This window comes from Hemitrygon akajei, chromosome 11, assembly GCF_048418815.1.
Source record: "Hemitrygon akajei chromosome 11, sHemAka1.3, whole genome shotgun sequence".
Lineage (NCBI taxonomy): Eukaryota > Metazoa > Chordata > Chondrichthyes > Myliobatiformes > Dasyatidae > Hemitrygon > Hemitrygon akajei.
In genome coordinates, this window is record NC_133134.1 from 46,421,765 (window position 1) to 46,440,748 (window position 18,984).

Genomic DNA, 18,984 nt, shown 5'->3' on the forward strand with positions numbered 1-18,984 from the left:
AGCAAGCACAAAACAGCGGAGTCTTCACTTTGCCCAAAACCCTGACATCTCTTGAAATGTCCAAATCAATAATCAAGATAAGATCATCAAACTTGCAGTGACTAGACATTAGGATTTCGAATGTAGGGGTCTCAAAACTTCAGCTTGAGATGAAGGGGCAACTAAACAACAAGAAAACTTGCATTTACTCTGTCAATAATATAGCAAATGACAAGGAGTAACTTATTTAGACAGAGGATGGTCAATCTGTCAAATTCAATGCACAGATGGCTGCAGAGACCAAATCGTTGGGTATATTTGAATTGAGGTTGATAAGCTCTTGGTTTGTAAGGGCACCAAAGGTTCTGTGGAGCATAGGGTTGAGAGAGGTAATAAATCAGCCAAGATGGAATGGCAAAGAAGACTGATGGGCCAAATAGCCTAAGTTAGCTCCTATGTATTATGGTCTTATGGTCTTAAAATATTCCATTGATTTCCCATGGCTCAGTCAGAAAATGCCTTCTAGGTGCACTAATAGCCAATACATTGATTTCTGGTTTAAACTAAAAGAAAAGCAGACACCTGCTTAGAGATAATGCATCCCAGTAAGGAGGTTGTAGAGGCAACATTTCTGCTCAACAGCATTCATTTGCATGGAAGTCCTATTAGTGAAATTGGCTGTTGATAGTCACCGCCTTACACATGAAGAATGACCCCTCGAACAAGTTACTTGGGACACAGAGAAAGGAAGTAAACATGATAATTGGTGGGGAAATATTTAAAGTTATATGTTTCATAATCAGACTGCAATTTCTGTAATCAGGCTTACATCTAATTTTTTGAAAGACAAGTGCTTTAAATCAGGGGTTTCCAACCTGGGGTCCACAGACCCCTTGTGTAATGGTATTGGTCCATGGCATGAAAAAAAGTTGGGAACGCAAGCAGTACAATTAAACTTTTTGTAAGCCAAACTCAACTATTTGAAAGAAACGGGGAAGAAACAAGTCCTTTTGAACAGTTATTAAATTAGTGTCTAACTAATTCAGGCAATTAGATGTCAATTTTGATGTAAGCTGCTTTTGAGAATGTACCATTAAATCCAATGAGAAATGGCCGGAAGCAGTAGTGAACAATAATAAAGAGTGTCTTCAGGGTCTGTGTCAGTGTGGAGTGAAATGGTAATTACACTGTGAGCTCAGTCCTCCATAAATGAGCAAACTTTAGCTGGGTTTACACTAGTACTCTAATGGGAATCCCACTGCAGTGCCAACATATTTAAACAGGATATTTATTCTAGATAAAATGGAGCTGTGCTGTTTGCATGCCTGTTATGAAAGCTAAATAAGCCACAGTTCACTGCACAATAAAGTTTACTACAATTGGTATATATAAAACCATTCTTTCTCCAGGGATTTTAAGTTGAACAGAGATTCCCTGCAGTTCTGTCCTGTAACCTTAATTATAATGGGACAAATACCTGTAGAGAACAGTGTATGAAACATTCGAATGCAACCATCAAGACCTAGAATTGACTTTTCACATAATCATTGATATTATGAAGCCGCAAATCTTTCAACAGATCTATAAAAATGTCCTATAGAAGTTGGACATCTACTTATGCAATTATAATATTAAAATTGCTTAAATTTAAGAATCAAGTTGAAGTAAAATCACTGTCAACTAGCAGACATCATCATCCATCAATTAACTTAAAATGCGTCATCTTCAAGACTTTGATCAGCATGACTTTGAGATGAATAATGGATTATTTGCATATTTTGGTAAGGTTTCAAATTTACACTGTTGTATTGCCATGGCAGCCAACAAAACTGACAAAAGACCAGAACCGATTGAACAATCCAAATGTTATCCCACAAACTCCCACAGGAGTATATTTCATTTAATACACATTATGACTAAGTTGCAATGGACATAGCCTCTTTCCCCTTACAGGTTACCTACTGGATTAATTATGGTTTCAAATCACAAACTCCAAAGTGCTAAGGCTTAACCTAGTGTGGAGAAACCATGGCAACAAGCCTCCTCATAGTTTTTTTTCCAAGTTGCTCAAAGCAGCAACTCAGGAAGCAACTGAGGAGGCCGGTCAGTTTCTTGTTAAATACATGATTCTGTAAAGAGTGGGTTTCTATTTTTAAGCCTGCCTTTCAAAAAACAATTTAAATTACTGTCAAAATGATGCAATATAATTTTGATTTTTTTCTTTGAACTCTCAGACAGACTTAACTCAAAAAAAACTAGCACATGCACTGAGAACTACTTCAGAACAAAAGCTCATCAGAGTGGGTGTTGTGGGCGGGGTAGCAGCCATATCCCCTTTGACCTGAGGTACATTTAAGGCCTACAAATCATGGTATTAGCCAACCATGCAAGCATAAATGGTTCACTGGCCATTTACTTTCAGCAGACCATGAGGGCTCACAGCAGAGTAGCAGAAGCTGGAGTTTGCTAATTACACCTCAGGCTAGATGTTAAGGCCACAAATCTTTTACACTAGTTCTCAGTTCGTACGAGAGTTGTCGTTAACCCACCCTTCACCAGCAACTAATTTCTGAATAACATGGCAATGCTGTGTGAATGTTATTTAGTTAATTCCAGTCGTTAGTAACACAGATAGTTCAATTGTGTTTGCCAACTTGGATTTTAACCACAATCCTACTTCCTCTAACAATACCTAATATTAAATGGCTTGTGGGCAACTCATTCACAGGCAGTGGAGGAATTTGGACCAATGCTCAGGGTGGGAATTAAGAGTGCCTAGGATCGACTTACCTTCCTCAACCACAGAAGCCCTGCCTGCCTTCTCTTTTGCAAGGTTTTAGTCTCCCGACTATGACTATTTACCTCTGCCCCTAGACCCATAATTTATTCCCTTATTTTCACCATTTACCTATCGTGATCTTCATTCTGGTAACAGTATAGCACATTATGGTTTAAACTAATCAGCGGTCCTGAAGAAGGGTCTCAGCCTGAAATGTTGACTGTACTCTTTTCCAAAGATGCTCCTGAGTTCTGCTGAGTTCCTCAAGCAGTTTGTTTGTGTTGCTTGGATTTTCAGCATCTACAGCTTTTCTCATGTTCGTCAGCAGCACCACAGGTTGTTTGCCCCAGATCTACGCCTGGACTGCAAATCACAAAGGAACAACAATCTGCTTGAGAAATTCAGCAGGTTGAGTAGCATCCCTGGGAGAAAAGAAATTGCTGATGATTTGGGTTGAAACCCTACAACAGGACTGAGGGTGGAGTGGGGAGCTGGCCAGGGAAGTGGTGAGACAGGTGTTTGATGGACTAAGGAGATTCTTCATACTGGCCATCTCCCCTTCTCCTGATTCAGAGTTTTGACCTGAATTGTTGACAATTCCTTTCCTCCCAAAAATTTTCGTCAACTTGCTGTTTCTCCCATAAAATTGTTTGTTGCTCCAGATCCCAGCATCTGCAGCCTCTTGTGACTGATGAAGGGCTTCTGCCTTGCTTCATCTAGCTCAGTCAGCAGATCTTTATCCTTTTCTCACTGACCTCACCAGCTTCCTCTTAAAAGTGTCTGTGCTATGTGCTTCAACCACTCCATCTAGAAGCAAGTTTCACTCTCTAAATGTTAATGAATCAAATTTTATCATTTGGCATTTTAAGGAATAACTAGGAACTCTGCTTATTCCCAAGTGAGGCTTAAGTACCCAGTGCTCTTCCCCACAACTGTCCTAGTGCAGACTGTGTGCTAAATTACTGGAGTACTGGAGAGTTTAACATCGGTAGCTGAGCGAAGGGCACTGAGTAGGCTACGGTCAATTATGGATAACTCTGAACATCCTCTACATAGCACCATCCAGAGACAGAGAAGCAGTTTCAGTGACAGGTTACTATCGATGCAATGCTCCTCAGACAGGATGAAGAGGTCAATACTCCCCAATGCCATTAGGCTTTACAATTCTACCGCCAGGACTTAAGAACTTTTTAAAAGCTATTAATGCTTTTTGAGACGGTGATTTAGATGCATATCATTTTTTTTTTTTACTGAGTTAAGTATTGTATGTAATTAGTTTTGCTACAACAAGTGTATGGGACATTGGAAAAAAAAAGTTGAATTTCCCCATGGGGATGAATAAAGTATCTATCTATCTATCTATCTAAATTGTTTCTTGACAGAAGAGAGGAAAAAAAAACTTACTTTCTTAAAAGTTTGGATAGATTCGGCATGTCACATAAACTTTGACAAACTTGTATAGAGTATCCTGACAGGTGCATCACAGCCTGGTATGGAAAAACCAATGTCTGAGAATGGAAAAGTCTATTCCTGGATACAGTCCAATGCACCAAAGGCAATGCCCTACCCACCACTGAACACATTTACAGGAAGCACTACCATAAGCAAGCAGCCTTCATCATCAAGTATCCACCATCCAGGCCAAGCAATCTTTTCACTACCACCAGTGAGCAGGGGATAAGGAGCCTTAGGACTCTACAATTCATGTTCTCAGTATTTTTTTTTTTACACAATTTGTTTTCTTTTGCACAACGGTTGCATGTCAGACATTGTTCGTGCATAGCTTTCATAACTTCTATTGCATTTTCTTATTTTCCTATAAATGCCTGCAAGAAAATTAATTTCAAGATAGTATACGTATATATACTTTGGTAATAAATTTACTTTGTCTTTGAAAAACTGCAGGTTCTGGAAATCTCAATGAAAAGCAGAGAGTGCTAGAAATACTCAGCTGGTCAGGCAGGATCTGTGGAAGGAAACAACATATCAGGTCAGTGGCCTTTCACTTAAACCAGGTCCTTCTCAACTTGTATGATGAGGTGAATGACTTCCTGTGCTGCATTAATTTCTGGCTAAATTTGTAACCAAAACTCTTTCTAAAGAAACTTGCTAAGTTCCATGGTGAGGGGTTTAAAGATGATCTAAAGACTCACTACCCAAGGATTGCAAGTTTTCTAAAATAGTCTGTGAAAGCAAACTTCTGTGGGAAGTCAGTTCCAGCTTGGCAGTTGGGAGTAATGTTCTTTCATACATGACGCCCTCTATGACGACCAGAAATCCCTGACCATGCCTAGTACAAGTAAGACCCAGAATAGCGTTTTGCTCTCAACCTCCTCCATCGCAGAAAGTAGAGCTGGTGCAAGGTATTAGCTAGGACACAGACTGGGTGAGTCTGAAGAAGAAAATTAAGATGGAAACAGGTGACTCAGGATGCAATGACTGGTATATTTGGTGATGGGAAAGGGTTCCGGGTAGAGAGTCAGGGACATTGGAAGAGAAGGTTGGCCAAAATAACAATTGTTGACTAAGCAGTGAGTGGATTGGTGGTGGGAATAATCACTAGCAAAGGCAAAGCACTTTAAGGGGTCTGAAATAAATAATGGTTGCATTGTACACTGCTATAGCAATCCTATTACAACTGAACCACCAGGTGGTTGTTGTAGTACAACGTTACTGTAGGAATATGCCAGCACCATGATAACAAGTCACTTACTGCCATAATGCACTCCCAGCATCACCAGTGCTTGTGCACAGACATGGAGAAGTAGGAACAAGGTGGTTAGCACAATGCTTTACCGTACCAATGACTTGGGTTCAATTCCTGCCACTGCCTGTAGGGAGTTTGTGTGTTCTCCACATAACCAGGTTGGTTTCCTTTCCTCCAAGTACTCTGGTTTTCTCCCATGATCCAAAGACATTCCGGTTAGTAGGTTAATTGTTCATTGTAAATTATCCTATGATTAGGCTAGAACTAAATCAGGAGTTGCTGGGTGGTGTGGCTCAAAGGGTCAATAAAAAAATAATAAATAAACAACCAGCAAGGTAAGCATTCAACATACAACCATGTTTAAGATAAAATCTATCAGCACTGAAAAACCTAGCAATGTGGCAACCCACTTTCTGCGCAGGTGAACTGGCTCACAAATAGCCAGCGCGTGGGGGGAGACTTTGGTAATGCACCTCTGATGTCATTTCCGCCCAGAGAGGGCGGGCACTATGGATTAAATGCCAGCGCCGCGAAGTTTGAATAAACTAGTCTCGAAACGACTTACCAACTGCATGTCATTATTTCAGTGCTGTGTGTAGCACATCGCTACATTGGTGACCCCGACGGTCCAGACGGGATTTGGACCAAAAATGACCGACTCTTCATCTGTTCACGCAGTTTTGCTAAAACTGCTGACTTTCTGGACGCTGCGACCACGCGTGTGGTTTAGCCAAGCAGAAGCCCAGTTCCAGATTCGGCAGATATTCTCTGATTCCACGCGTTACTACCACGTGGTGAGCGCCCTTGACCAGGAGATGGCCGCCCAGGTTGCGGATTTCATACAGTCGCCCCCGGAAGAAGGCAACTATGAAGCATTCAAAGTGCTGCTCATTGGGACCTTTGGCCTCTCACGGCATGAGCGGGGTGCCCGCCTGCTTCACCTGGGCGGTTTGGGAGACAGACTGCCGTCAGCATTGATGAACGAGATGCTGTCCCTGGCTGACGGACACAAGCCCTGCCTCATGTTCGAGCAGGCGTTCCTAGAGCAACTGCCCGAGGACATACATCTGCAGCTGGCCGACGCAGATTTCAGCGACCCCCGGAAGGTGGCGGCCCGGGCAGACGTGCTGTGGAAAACCAAGAGGGAGAGCGTGGCGTCCGTCGGTCAGATTACCAGGCCACGCGCCCAACAGCGGACCTGACCAGGCCCGGCAGGGGGGCGCACACAACACAGAGGCAGGAGTAAGGAGGCCAGTGAACAGTGGTGTTTCTACCACCAGCGGTGGGGCACAAAAGCCCGCCGTTGTTGCCCGCCCTGCAAGGGCCAGGGCCAGCTGCCGCTAATGACTACGGTGGCTGGCCACCAGGACAGCCTCTTGTACGTCTGGGACAAACAGTTGGGACGCCACTTGGTCGACACCGGAGCGGAGATCAGCGTCTTGCCCCCGATGGGGTATGACACCCACAACAGGAAGCCAGGACCCACCCTGAGGGCCGCAAACGGCAGCACGATACAGACCTATGGCACCCGCACAGTGCAGCTGCAGTTCGGCGCCAGCCAGTTCACGTGGGACTTCACACTGGCCGCCGTGGCCCAACCACTCCTGGGGGCGGACTTCTTGCGAGCTCACAGCCTGCTGGTCAACTTGCAAGGGAAAAGACTGGTACATGCCGAGACTTTCCAGATGTTCTCCGTGGGTGAAACCAAGTTGCCGGCCCTACACCTGGACTCCATCACGCTGTCGGACAACGAATTCACCAGAATCCTGGCGGACTTTCCATCGATTCTGGCACCGCAGTTCACGGCAGCCATGCCCAGACATGGGGTTCAGCACCACATCCCGACCAAGGGACCACCCCTCCACACCCGTGCACGAAGGCTTCCCCCGGAAAAGCTCCGACTGGCGATGTAGGAGTTTAAGAGGATGGAGGAATTGGGGATTGTACGGAGGTCCGACAGCCCATGGGCCTCCCCCCGCACATGGTGCCCAAAGCAGCCGGGGGTTGGAGACCATGCGGCGACTAACACAGACTGAACGAGGCTACCACTCCAGACCGCTACCCCGTGCTGCACATACAGGAGTTTGCAGCAAACCTGCATGGTGTAAGAATCTTTTCCAAAGTAGACCTTGTCCGGGGATACCATCAAATCCCGGTGCACCCTGAAGACATCCCCAAAACAGCACTCATCACCCCGTTCGGCCTGTTCGAGTTCCTCCGAATGCCGTTCGGCCTGAAGAATGCCGCACAGATGTTCCAGCGGCTAATGGATGCAGTGGGACGCGACCTGGACTTTGCATTCATCTAATTTGGACGACATCCTTATAGCCAGCAGTTGTCGTCAGGAGCATCTGTCCCACCTCCGCCAGCTCTACTCCCGCCTGAGTGATTTCGGCCTCACGATTAATCCGGCCAAATGCCAGTTTGGTCTTGATACCATCGACTTCCTGGGCCACAGAATTACCAAAGACGGGGCAACACCTCTGCCCGCCAAGGTAGACGCGATCCGCCACGTTGCCCGGCCCAACACGGTCAAAGGCCTGCAGGAGTTCGTTGGTATGGTGAACTTCTACCACTGTTTCCTCCCTCAGCAGCCCATATCATGCGCCCTTTGTACACCCTGATGTCGGATAAAGGCAAGGACATTACTTGGGACGAGGAGGCCGCGACCGCTTTCGTTAAAGCCAAGGAAGCCTTGGCAGATGCCGCGATGCTGGTGCGCCCCAGAACAGACGTTTCGACCACACTCACAGTGGACGCATCCGACACAGCATTTGGTGGGGTGCTGGACAGCTCATCGAGGGGCAAGCACCTACGACCACTGAACTCAAGTACAGTGCTTTCGACCGGGAGCTGTTGGCACTGTATCTGGCAATCCGGCATTTCAGGTACTTCTTTGAAGGCAGGCCATTCACCGCGTTCACAGACCACAAACCGTTGACCTTCACGTTCACGAAGGTGTCCAATCCCTGGTCGGCTCACCAGCAGCGACATCTGTCCTACATCTCCGAGTACACGACGGACATCCAGCATGTCTCGGGAAAGGACGTCATGGCGGACGCACTCTCCAGACCAGCTGTCCAGGCCTTGTCCTTGGGGGTGGACAATGCAGCACTGGCGGAGGCGCAGCAGGCAGACGACGAGATGCCCAGCTACAGGACCGCAGTCTCGGGTTTGCAGCTGCAGGACTTTCTCGAAGGCCCAGCTGATAGGACCCTCCTGGGCGACGTGGCTACCGGCCAATGTCGCCCCATCGTCCCGGCAGCCTGGAGGCGACGAGTTTCAACTCCATACACGGTTTGGTGCACCCATCTATTAGGACAACCGTTCGGCTGGTCTCCAGCAAGTTCGCGTGGCACGGACTTCGCAAACAGGTCAGTGAATGGGCCAGAATGTGCGCGCAGTGCCAAACAGCCACGGTACAGCGACACACTAAAGCCCCGCCACAGCAGTTTGAACCCACCCACCGGAGGTTCGACCTCATTCATGTGGATATCGTGGGCCCCCTACCAGTGTCCCGAGGAGCGCAGTACCTCCTAACTACGGTAGACCGGTTCACGAGGTGGCCAGAGGCAGTCCCGCTCACCGACACATCTGCCGATTCCTGCGCCCGAGCACTGATTGCAACCTGGGTAGCACGCTTCGGGGTACCGGCCCACATTACCTCCAACAGAGGCGCCCACTTCACCTCCAGCCTGTGGTCGGCTGTGGCCAGCCTGTTGGGAACGCAGCTGCACCACACTACTGCCTACCACCCACAGTCAAACGAACTGGTGGAACGCTTCCACCGTGACTTGAAGTCCGCTCTCATGGCCCGCCTGAGAGGACCTAACTGGGTGGACGAGCTTCCCTGGGTCCTGCTTCGAATTCACACAGCGCCCAAAGAGGATCTGCACGCCTCATCGGCCGAGTTGGTGTACGGCGCCCCCCTGGCCGTCCCAGGATAGTTCATACCAGCCCCAAGGAGGCAAGAGGAAGAACCCGCAGCAGTCCTGGACAGACTACGCGAAAGGCTCGGCAACCTGGCCCCCATACCAACTTCACAGCACGGACGGACCCCGACCCATGTACCCGAAGACCTGCAGAACTGTAAGTTTGTGTTTGTACGAAGGGTCGGACACCGGGCACCGCTACAGCAGCCGTACGAGAGGCCGTTCAAGGTGATCAACAACAACGGGTCCACGTACATTCTGGACATTGGGGGGAAAGGGGAGGTTTTCACGGTGGACCGACTCAAACCAGCCCATGTGGACTTGGCGTAGCCGGTCAAGGTTCAGGCACCGCGGCGCAGAGGCAGACCTCCCAAACAGAGGCTGATCCAGACTGTGGACATTGGGGGGTGTATCGCCGGTTCTGGGGGGGTGGGGGGGTGGGGTTATGTGGCGACCCACTTTCTGCGCAGGCGAACCAGCTCACAAATAGGCAGCCCGCGGGGGGAGACTTTGGCAATGCACCTCTGACATCATTTCCACCCGGAGAGGGCGGGCGCTGGGGATTAAATGCCAGCGCCACGAAGTTTGAATAAACTAGTCTCAAAACGACTTACCGACTGCGTGTCGTTATTTCAGCGCTGTGTGTAGCACATCGCTACAGCACAATCTGATCCAAGCCATTATCAATCTCAAGTTGAAATGCTGCACACAATTCTCAAGTTTCGGTTAGGACAGGAAATTTGCCTAAAGGTTTTTGGCAGCTTCCAATGCACGAATTGTTGAAGAAGGTTTCCATTCACGTAATTTCAAATGCTCTGGGATATGACATCTAATTCTTTCATTTACTGCAGTGTATTTATATGGCATCTCTAACTTAAAGTATCCTACATGTTAGGAACAATTTAGTGAGTCATTTCTTGCAATGCCATTACTATAGACAACAGAAAAGCCTACAGACAGCAGCAAGACAAATAAGCAGGTCATTCATTTTGGTAGGATTGATCGAGAAGTGAATCAAGGAAGGAGGTACTAATAAAGCGGCACTCTCTCCATAAATACCAGAAGTGTCGGCCTTATATTCACTCTGGTTCATTTCAATTGCAGCCATTTCCTTTGATATTAATTACTTCATATTTACAATTTAGTCTAAATATGGTGACTTTTTGTCAGAAGCTATTACATTTTGGGGTTAATTTACTAAAACTCAAATAAATTAATGTCGTAATATTAAAAGCAATCCTCATCTATCTCAGAACTATTCATTGGGATTTCCACTTCAACAATAAAAAAGGCAAGTAAGTATATTATGCCCCTGGACAGGATAGGAAAACAAATTCTGGTGCTTCCTCATGGAACAGAGAACACAAGAGAAAATACATTATTTTTACTAAATCGTAGACCACCCTATCCTAAACACCCAGCTCCACAAAAAGATACATCAAAGTTCAAAGTAAGTTTATTATCAAAGTGCACATATGTTACCTTATGCAACCCTGAGATTCATTTTCTTGCAGGCATACTCAATAAATCCATATAGAATAACAACCATAATAGAATCAATGAAAGACTGCACAAACTTGGGTGTTCAGTCAGTGTGCAAATACAAAAAGGAAGAAATAACAATAAATAAATAAATAAATAAATAAATAAATAAATAAATAAATAAATAAATAAATAAATAAATAAATAAATAAATAAATAGATAGATAGATAGATAGATAGATAGATAGATAGATAGATAGATAGATAGATAGATAGATAGATAGATAGATAGATAGATAAATAAATAAATAAATAAATAAATAAATAACCAACCAACCAACCAACCAACCAACCAACCAACCAACCAACCAACCAACCAACCAATAAGTATCAAGAACATGAGATGAAGAGACTTTGAAAGTGAGTCCATAGGTCATGGCAACATTTCAACGATGGGGCAAGTGAAGTTGAATGAAGTTATCCCATCTGGTTTAAGACCCTGATGGTTGAGGGGTAATAACTGTTCCTGAACCTGGTGGTGCGAGTCCTGAGGCTCCTGTACCTTCTTCCTGATGGCAGCAGCAAGAAGAGAGCATGTCCTGGATGGTGGGGGTCCAGGATGATGGATGCTGCTTTCTTGCACCAACACCTTGTGTAGATGTGTTCAAAGCGGGGGAGAACTTTACCTGTGATGGACTGGGCCATATGCACTACTTTTTAAAAGGTTTTTCCGTTCAAGGACATTGGTGTTTCCCCATGATGTAGCCAGTCAATATAACACACACACACACACACACACACACACACACACACGTGAAAGTTTTAGATGTCATGTGAAATCTTCACAAACTCCTAAGGAAGTAAAGGTGCTGCCGTGCTTTCTTTGTAACAGTTTGTTAAAAAGACAGATAGATATAGGTGAGTGGTAATAACTGGGCAGGAAACAAAACAATAGTTAATATAAGTCACTTACCAAAATCACTTGTGCAGACAGCCATAAGAACCTCTGTGTCGTTGCATGGTCTACATGCTCCTATAACCAAAATAAACATTATTGTTAATCTTTTGATGGTTTTGGTCATATGACATTGATAACTGAAATATACTGACAGCAATCAATTGACTTCCAGGAAAATTGTCAGATGTGTCAATGATTCAAAACTAGGAAATGAAAGACTTCCTTTTAATCCTTCCAGTTGTTCCATGTATAATTATGTCATTACTATTCTTTTTCCCCCACAATTGAAGGTGTGACTTCTGCTAGGATGTGGTTCCATGGTGCTTCCTCCAAATGCTAAAATTGTATAAGCTTTGATGCTTTGGTACATTGCCAGTGACGAGACAACAGTCATTGCTCATTTGATGTCAGCATGCGCGCATGCACACACATCACTGGTTAGTGTTCAAGTGTTACCTTCCTCTAGCAATGAAGTGATAGCTTGAAGATACCCAAATTTGCAACATCTAATTTCCTTTCCATCAACTGCAACCCTATTTTTTTTAAAAAAAACAAGGTGTCAGATGTGCTGCCAACTGCCTGCCACCCATTTATCACCCAGCAATACAAGAGTTAACATTATCTGCAATGACATTAATTAAGTTCTGTGAAGCTGCAGTAACCAAAGCTTTAATTTGTCAATTTTTGGAAAGTACTTTACTGAAAACATGCAATCTACTTGTCAACTGCTGGGTTTTGTTTAATCATCTTTGATGAACAAAACATCACAATACAATGAGGTCTATTCACAACCACCCTAATTTCAACATGCATGCTTAGCCCAAGTGGTGTGGCTGTTCATAAAGGTTCCCTTATTCCCAGACCAGCAAACCGCAGCTTGAAGTACTTCAGTGACAAGTCTCCCTATCATGCATAATGCAAAAATAGTTTAAACCCTTTTCAATTCCACAGTGTTACAATGTTGCAAAGCCTCTGGTGGAGGCAGTGCCATTGGAGCAGTCACTACCCTACTGAGGAATACTTGGTCCAAAAATGTTCAAAGTCACCATAAAGTGCAAACCACACAGGCTCCAAATAGCTGGATTACATTGGAATATTTTTGTCATCACTCAGTATGTACACTCTGCTCTTGGGAACGAGGGAGCCTGTTTAGCTTTAAGAATAATACTCCTCAGGAACACAACTGCAGCAATCTGAAGCCAGGCTAAATATGAGGCTGAATGGCCACATCAGCCAATAGCTACAGGGTAATATCTACATCTAGTAAACTAACTCAGCTTGCTTGTTAGTACAAAAACCCATTAACAGCAAACGTGCAATGGATCTCATTGACAGCAGGTTCTCCTTACAGGCCATGCTGACTACTACATCCAATCTCAGACTGAAGCGAATGAACATCAGGTACTAAAGTCACCTGGAAAATTAATCATAATCGATCAGCTTTGACTTCATAGTTTAAAACACAAATCCAATGTAGTTCCAGCTGTATCCATCATAATCTGCTAACTTTAATTTAACAGAAACAACTAGAGTTAAATTCGTAACTAGGGAGAGATTCTGTTAAGCAAATTTGTATTTAGATTAACAGCATTAATACACAGAATTAGAAGAATCTGAAAAATACGGACATTGAGAAACAATTTAATAAAAAGTTTGTTAATAAAGTAGACTACAATGTAATTGGAAAAGGATACACAGACATTAATAGTTCTAAAACTCTGTACTCATATGTGCAAAGACATTTGAAGTAAATATTATTTTTCTATCAGGGTACATAAAATAAATGTATCCATTATAATAAAGCTCTAATTCTAAGATCTGAAAATATCAAAGGTCAAAGTAAATTTATTATTAAAGTACATTTATAGTATGTCACCATGTACAATCCTGAGATTCGTTTTCTTGCAGGCATACTCAGTAAATCCAAGAACCATAAGAGAATCAATGAACAGGACCCAACAGGACGGGAAACAACTAATGACCAACTGACAACAAACTGTGTAAGTACAAAAGAGAAAAATAAATAAACAAACAAACAATAAATACCGAGAACATTAGATGAAGAGTCCTTGGGAGTGAGTCGATAGGTTGTGGGAACAGTTCAGTGAAAAGGCATTTGAAGATGAATGAGGTTCTCCCCACGTCTGCACTGGTTGAACAGTCTGATGGTTGAGGGGTAATAACTGGTCCTGAACCTGGTAGAGAGGCTCCTGTACTTTCTTCCTAATGGCAGCATCGTGCAGAGAGCACGGCTTGGCTGGTGGAGGGCCCCCGATGCTGGATACTGCTTTCCTGCATCAGCGTTTCATGTAGATATATTCAATGGTGGAGAGGGTTTATCCATGATGGACAGCTGTATCTACTACATTTTGTACAATTTTCTGTTCAAGCACATTGGTGTTTCCATAGAAGGCAGCAATGCAACCCATCAGTATACTCTCCGCCACACATCTATAGAAGTTTGTCAAAGTATTAGATGACATGCTGAATTTTCACAAACTTCTAAGGAAGCAGAGACCCTGCTGTACTTTCTTCGTAATTGTATTTACATACTGGGCTCAGGACAGGACCTCTGAACTGATAACACCGAGGAATTTAAAGTGCTGATCTTCTCCATCTTTGATCCCCTGATGAGAACAGGCTCATAGACGTCCAGCTTTCTCTCCCTGAAGTCAATAATCAGCTCCTTAGTCTTGCTGACATTGAGTAAGAGGTTGTTCTGGCACCACTATGCCAGAATTTCAATCTCCCTCCATTATGCTGACTCATCACCACCTTTGATACAGCCAGCGACAGTGATATTGTCAGCAAACTTAAATATGACATTGGTGCTATGCTTAGGCACCAAGTCGTGTGTAAAGAGAGTGGCTGCAAGGGACAAGATTAATTTACCTTTTAAATAATTATATATTATAGAAAACAATTCTAGTATAATTGAATGACTTATTAAAAATACTGATTTTTTTAAATAGTTGGACCTCTCATGATGTCAGGTACATTCTGAATTCCCAAATACTTGACAGCTGGTAATGCGGGGTGGGTGGACTGACTTCACTGGCTGTCATTTTCCCCCCCATTGCTGCATGCCCTGACGAAGCATCTCGGCCCAAAACGTCGACAGCGCTTCTCCCTATAGATGCTGCCTGGCCTGCTGCGTTCCACCAGCATTTTGTGTGTGTTACTTGCAGTTTGGATATCGTTTGGGTGTTTCAGTCCTCTGCAGTCCCCAAGGGGATTCCAGGAGGCAGAGGCAGCATGCTGGAACCTTGTGGCAGGAAGGCTGTGAACCGATATTCAACTCCATCTCCCGATTAAAGCCTCCATTTGTTCGCCGATTAAAGTGACAAGGGAGACTGAAATGCCGGCTGCCTGCCTTTTCAATCGCTGGGGGAATTGCTCTGCTGCTGAAGAGGGTAGATTTCCTTTTTATCATTGGTGAGATCGCTCTGCTATGGAGAGCTAGAATGTTGCCTAGATATTTTGTGTTTTGGATGTGGACTTGGACTGTAGACCTTTTTTTCCAGTCTTATGGCAGTTTTGTATTCTGTGTTTTTTGCCTGATCTTTCTTGCTTTTTTGTGTGCAAGGAAGCAAGAGAGCTTCCTTTTGTGGGGGGGGGGGGGGGGGAACATTCAATGTGCCTGTTCTGATTTTGTTCATTTTTTTGTGCGGAGAGGAGGGTTTTGGGGGTTGATGATCATTCTGCCATTCTTTTTGTTCTTGGTTTCGTGACTATCTGGAGAAGAAGAATTTCAGAGTTGTATACTTTGATAAAAATGAACCTTTGAACCGCTTTCTGTATAGCTGTGAAATACCTTAGCCAGCAAGATGCAGCTAACAAAGGTAATAACAACAACAAAAGGTTCACAGTTACTCATCACACCAGTGACCAGGGCATTCCTACAAGCACATGGTCAGTGAGCAACTTGAAATTATCTACATCATTGTTACAAGGTAAATTAATAATATATATTCCAATTTCTGACATTCTTTGCTGGTATCGAGTTTTATCAGTGAACGTGATGAAAATCTTTAATCAAATGGCTTTTGTGGTTTGTTTATTGGTTACAATCAGCCCTATTCGTGGTTAATCTGTAAATTCTTAATTTCCAGTCCTCTACTTCAACCAATCACAGTGTGAATACACATTCCTAGAAATGTATTTACACAATCTATTACAAGACCAAGTAATGTTATCATTAGCTGATAAGGTACCTAAACAAAAGATTAATTCAATTCAATTTATAATAAACATGCTATTTGAAACAGCTTAAAATAAATATTTATTGTTTGATGTGCATTCTGGGAGCTCATCAAAAACAAATATAGTTTACATATCCTGCAAAACCTAGAAAGTTTTCAAGATGAACTACATTAAACTGGTGACATAAAGCAAGCCGTCCAAGGTCTGTGGATCAGAACATAGATTGGGAAAGGAGTGGGATGAAGTCAGTGTACAGTGACTAGGGAAAAGCACACTAACTGCATAGTACATAATCTGGGTTGGTGGCTCAACGTACTGGATTAGTCTAGTCATCTTTATGTTGTACTGAGATAGGCCACACATTTATTCATAACATCACAGGCTATGTATCTATGACTGATGTTAACACCTCCATATATTTTGCCAGAGAAAGGATCTAGACGAATTTGAAAACCTGACAAAAGATGCACCAGGTACCAATTAGCAATTTCTATTGTGCAATGCATACAGTGTGGCATCCGTTAGTCTTGTGAGACCATGGATCTGCACCCTCTTAAGGGCGCAGGCCTAGGCAGGGTTGTATGGGAGACCGGCAGTTGCCCATGCAGCGAGTCTCCCCTCTCCATGCCACCGATTTTGTCCAAGGGAAGGGCCAGGGCCGATACAGCTTGGCACCAGTGACGTCGCAAGAGTTGCCAGAACGAGGTTGAAGGCAATGTCGGACTGCCCTAGGGACTCCGGCTCCAGATTTGTCCTCAATACACACAGGTGACAGGCTAAATGGTAGAACTTTTCTAAGCCAAAGGCAGTGTTTTTGGCAAACATTCCTAAAGATCAAACAACTTAAGTCTTTCAGACCCTCTTTTGCTCATCCCCCATTACCCCTACTTCTCCTGTATTGTGGTTAGATGCACTTTTCACCAGCCAGTGGGTAATTTCCAGTGAGAGGACATAGCACCATCAAGAACAATTGCAATTGAATGTCTTTGATGGGCCAAAGAATCCAATTCATAATGCAAGTGGTTCTAGACCACATTGGTTAGAGATGGGCTTTTAATTTAATAATGGCACTGCACTGCAGCATTGACTCCACAGCTACATTTAAACTCAGATACAGGACAATGCTGTCGAACCAATTTGAATCTGTAAGGCAGAGCTACATAGTCAAAGGGGACACGACAAGAAGTTAGGTCATGAACTTCTATTTTCCTTCTGATGGAAATGCACTATAAATGTTAATAGTACAGCATTAAGTATTGCAGAAGAAAATGGAGATGAGCAAGGAAATAAGTTAACTAAAACGAAAGATTTAAAGTGCCAGCTGTTCATTTAGAGATTTCAAAACAGTCCAATCTTTGACTCAGGGCATTGGATGCCCTAACTTCATCAGGTTTGTAAAAAGCAAATGAAGAAAAGGTGATGGGAGGCAGTTGAAAACAGATTTAATTACTTCAGAGTTTTGTATCCAGTTGCTCCAATCCAACAGGCTGTTGTTAATTCTGACAAACTTTAAGGGGATAAAAAAAATTGTTGTGCCAAACTATTTCAATACTGTGGTTGCAGAATTGTTAACCTACAACAATAAACCCCAAGTGAGAGTCTGGTTCCAGGAAAACAGCTTGAAGTATGAGGACAAGGGCAATATTCAGTCACAAGTCCAATTAAAACAAGTCTTATCTAATATTAAGTATCTAATATTGCTTTAGAAGCTAGCAAAGTGCACAAGCAATTGAAGACCTCATCAAACAACATATAGAAAATACTGGGAGGTCATTGAATTCCACCCAAGAATTTGGTCCAGTCACTGTTTTAATGGTTAAATGTGCTTGCAATTAAACAGGTTTTGTCCTTCATGGGCTAATAGCCACAGATAGTTTGTTAGGCTTGGAGAGGTGGAAATAGGTTTAATCTCCAACCCCCATCAAACACCTGGGCTTTGCCTCCAGCTGTGCTTTATGATCTCACCTCAAACTTTTTCAGAACTTCTGTTTGACGGATGGCTTAAGGCTGACTGAACCATTGAGGAGGGAAAATGCATTTTTAACACGATGCTTTCATAAATTAGAGCATAGGTTCTTGAAATAAAGAATAATAGTTAATCTAGAAAACTGTTATGCATCAGGTAAACTTCAAAAATTATCTTGGATCAACTGGAACACCCAATGAACTACTGCAATAAATTTCAAAAGGAAAAAATATCAGAGAGATTACATTGCATTTACAGTCTTCAAATGCAGCAGTCAAAGTATACTTACCTGACAACAAAAATTTTGGCCTCAATTTTATAATTCAAAGAACGGAGTCAAGGAATCTTTATGGCACTGGACAATACTTGGTCCAATGTACAGGCCAAAAAAGTAAAACAAGCCTTAAGCTCATTCCCAACAGCAAGTCTGTAGACTTGCAGGTCCTGGCTCAAGTTCGCATCAAACTATAAGTGTTGGTGGCTTGAGCAGCAGGTTTCAGACACCTACCGCACTTTCAAGATTTCAGCTCATCTCTATTCCCTCTACCAATTAAAATAAATCGATATCCCCTTGGGTCTTGTCCCTGTTGACATGGGTAATATGTCTTTCCAATTTACTCTATCCAAGCCTCAATTCACTCCTATTTTATACACCTTAATTCACTCCTGCATTTCAAAATAACCTCAGTCTCTCTAGCATCTTCTCCACAGCTATAATTTTCCAATCCTGGGAACATACTTCAATTTCATCTGCAGGCTGAAGTCCAAGCCGACCTCCCCTGCAAAGGGTTTACAAGAATTGCAGTGTTCAATGCTGTACAGTCCAACAATGAATTAAGTTCCACATTGCCCATTTTTGGCCCATTCTGTGGATAGTAAAATACATCTGATACAAAAGTATTAAATGGCCATGTTTAAAAAAAATTATATATTCAGTGGCCACTTCATTCGATACACCTCTACATTTGTTTGTTAATG

At 43.5% G+C, this 18,984-nt stretch overlaps 1 protein-coding gene across 1 annotated transcript in view; it reads right to left on the reverse strand.

Annotated features, from left to right (window-relative positions):
* The window catches only part of metrn (meteorin, glial cell differentiation regulator), a 43,007-nt gene that overhangs the window by 3,019 nt on the left and 21,004 nt on the right, over positions 1-18,984 (reverse strand). Inside the window, exon 3 of the mRNA XM_073060766.1 lies at positions 11,853-11,912. Coding sequence (XP_072916867.1) covers positions 11,853-11,912 — 60 coding nt within the window. The remainder of the gene's footprint in view (positions 1-11,852; positions 11,913-18,984) is intronic.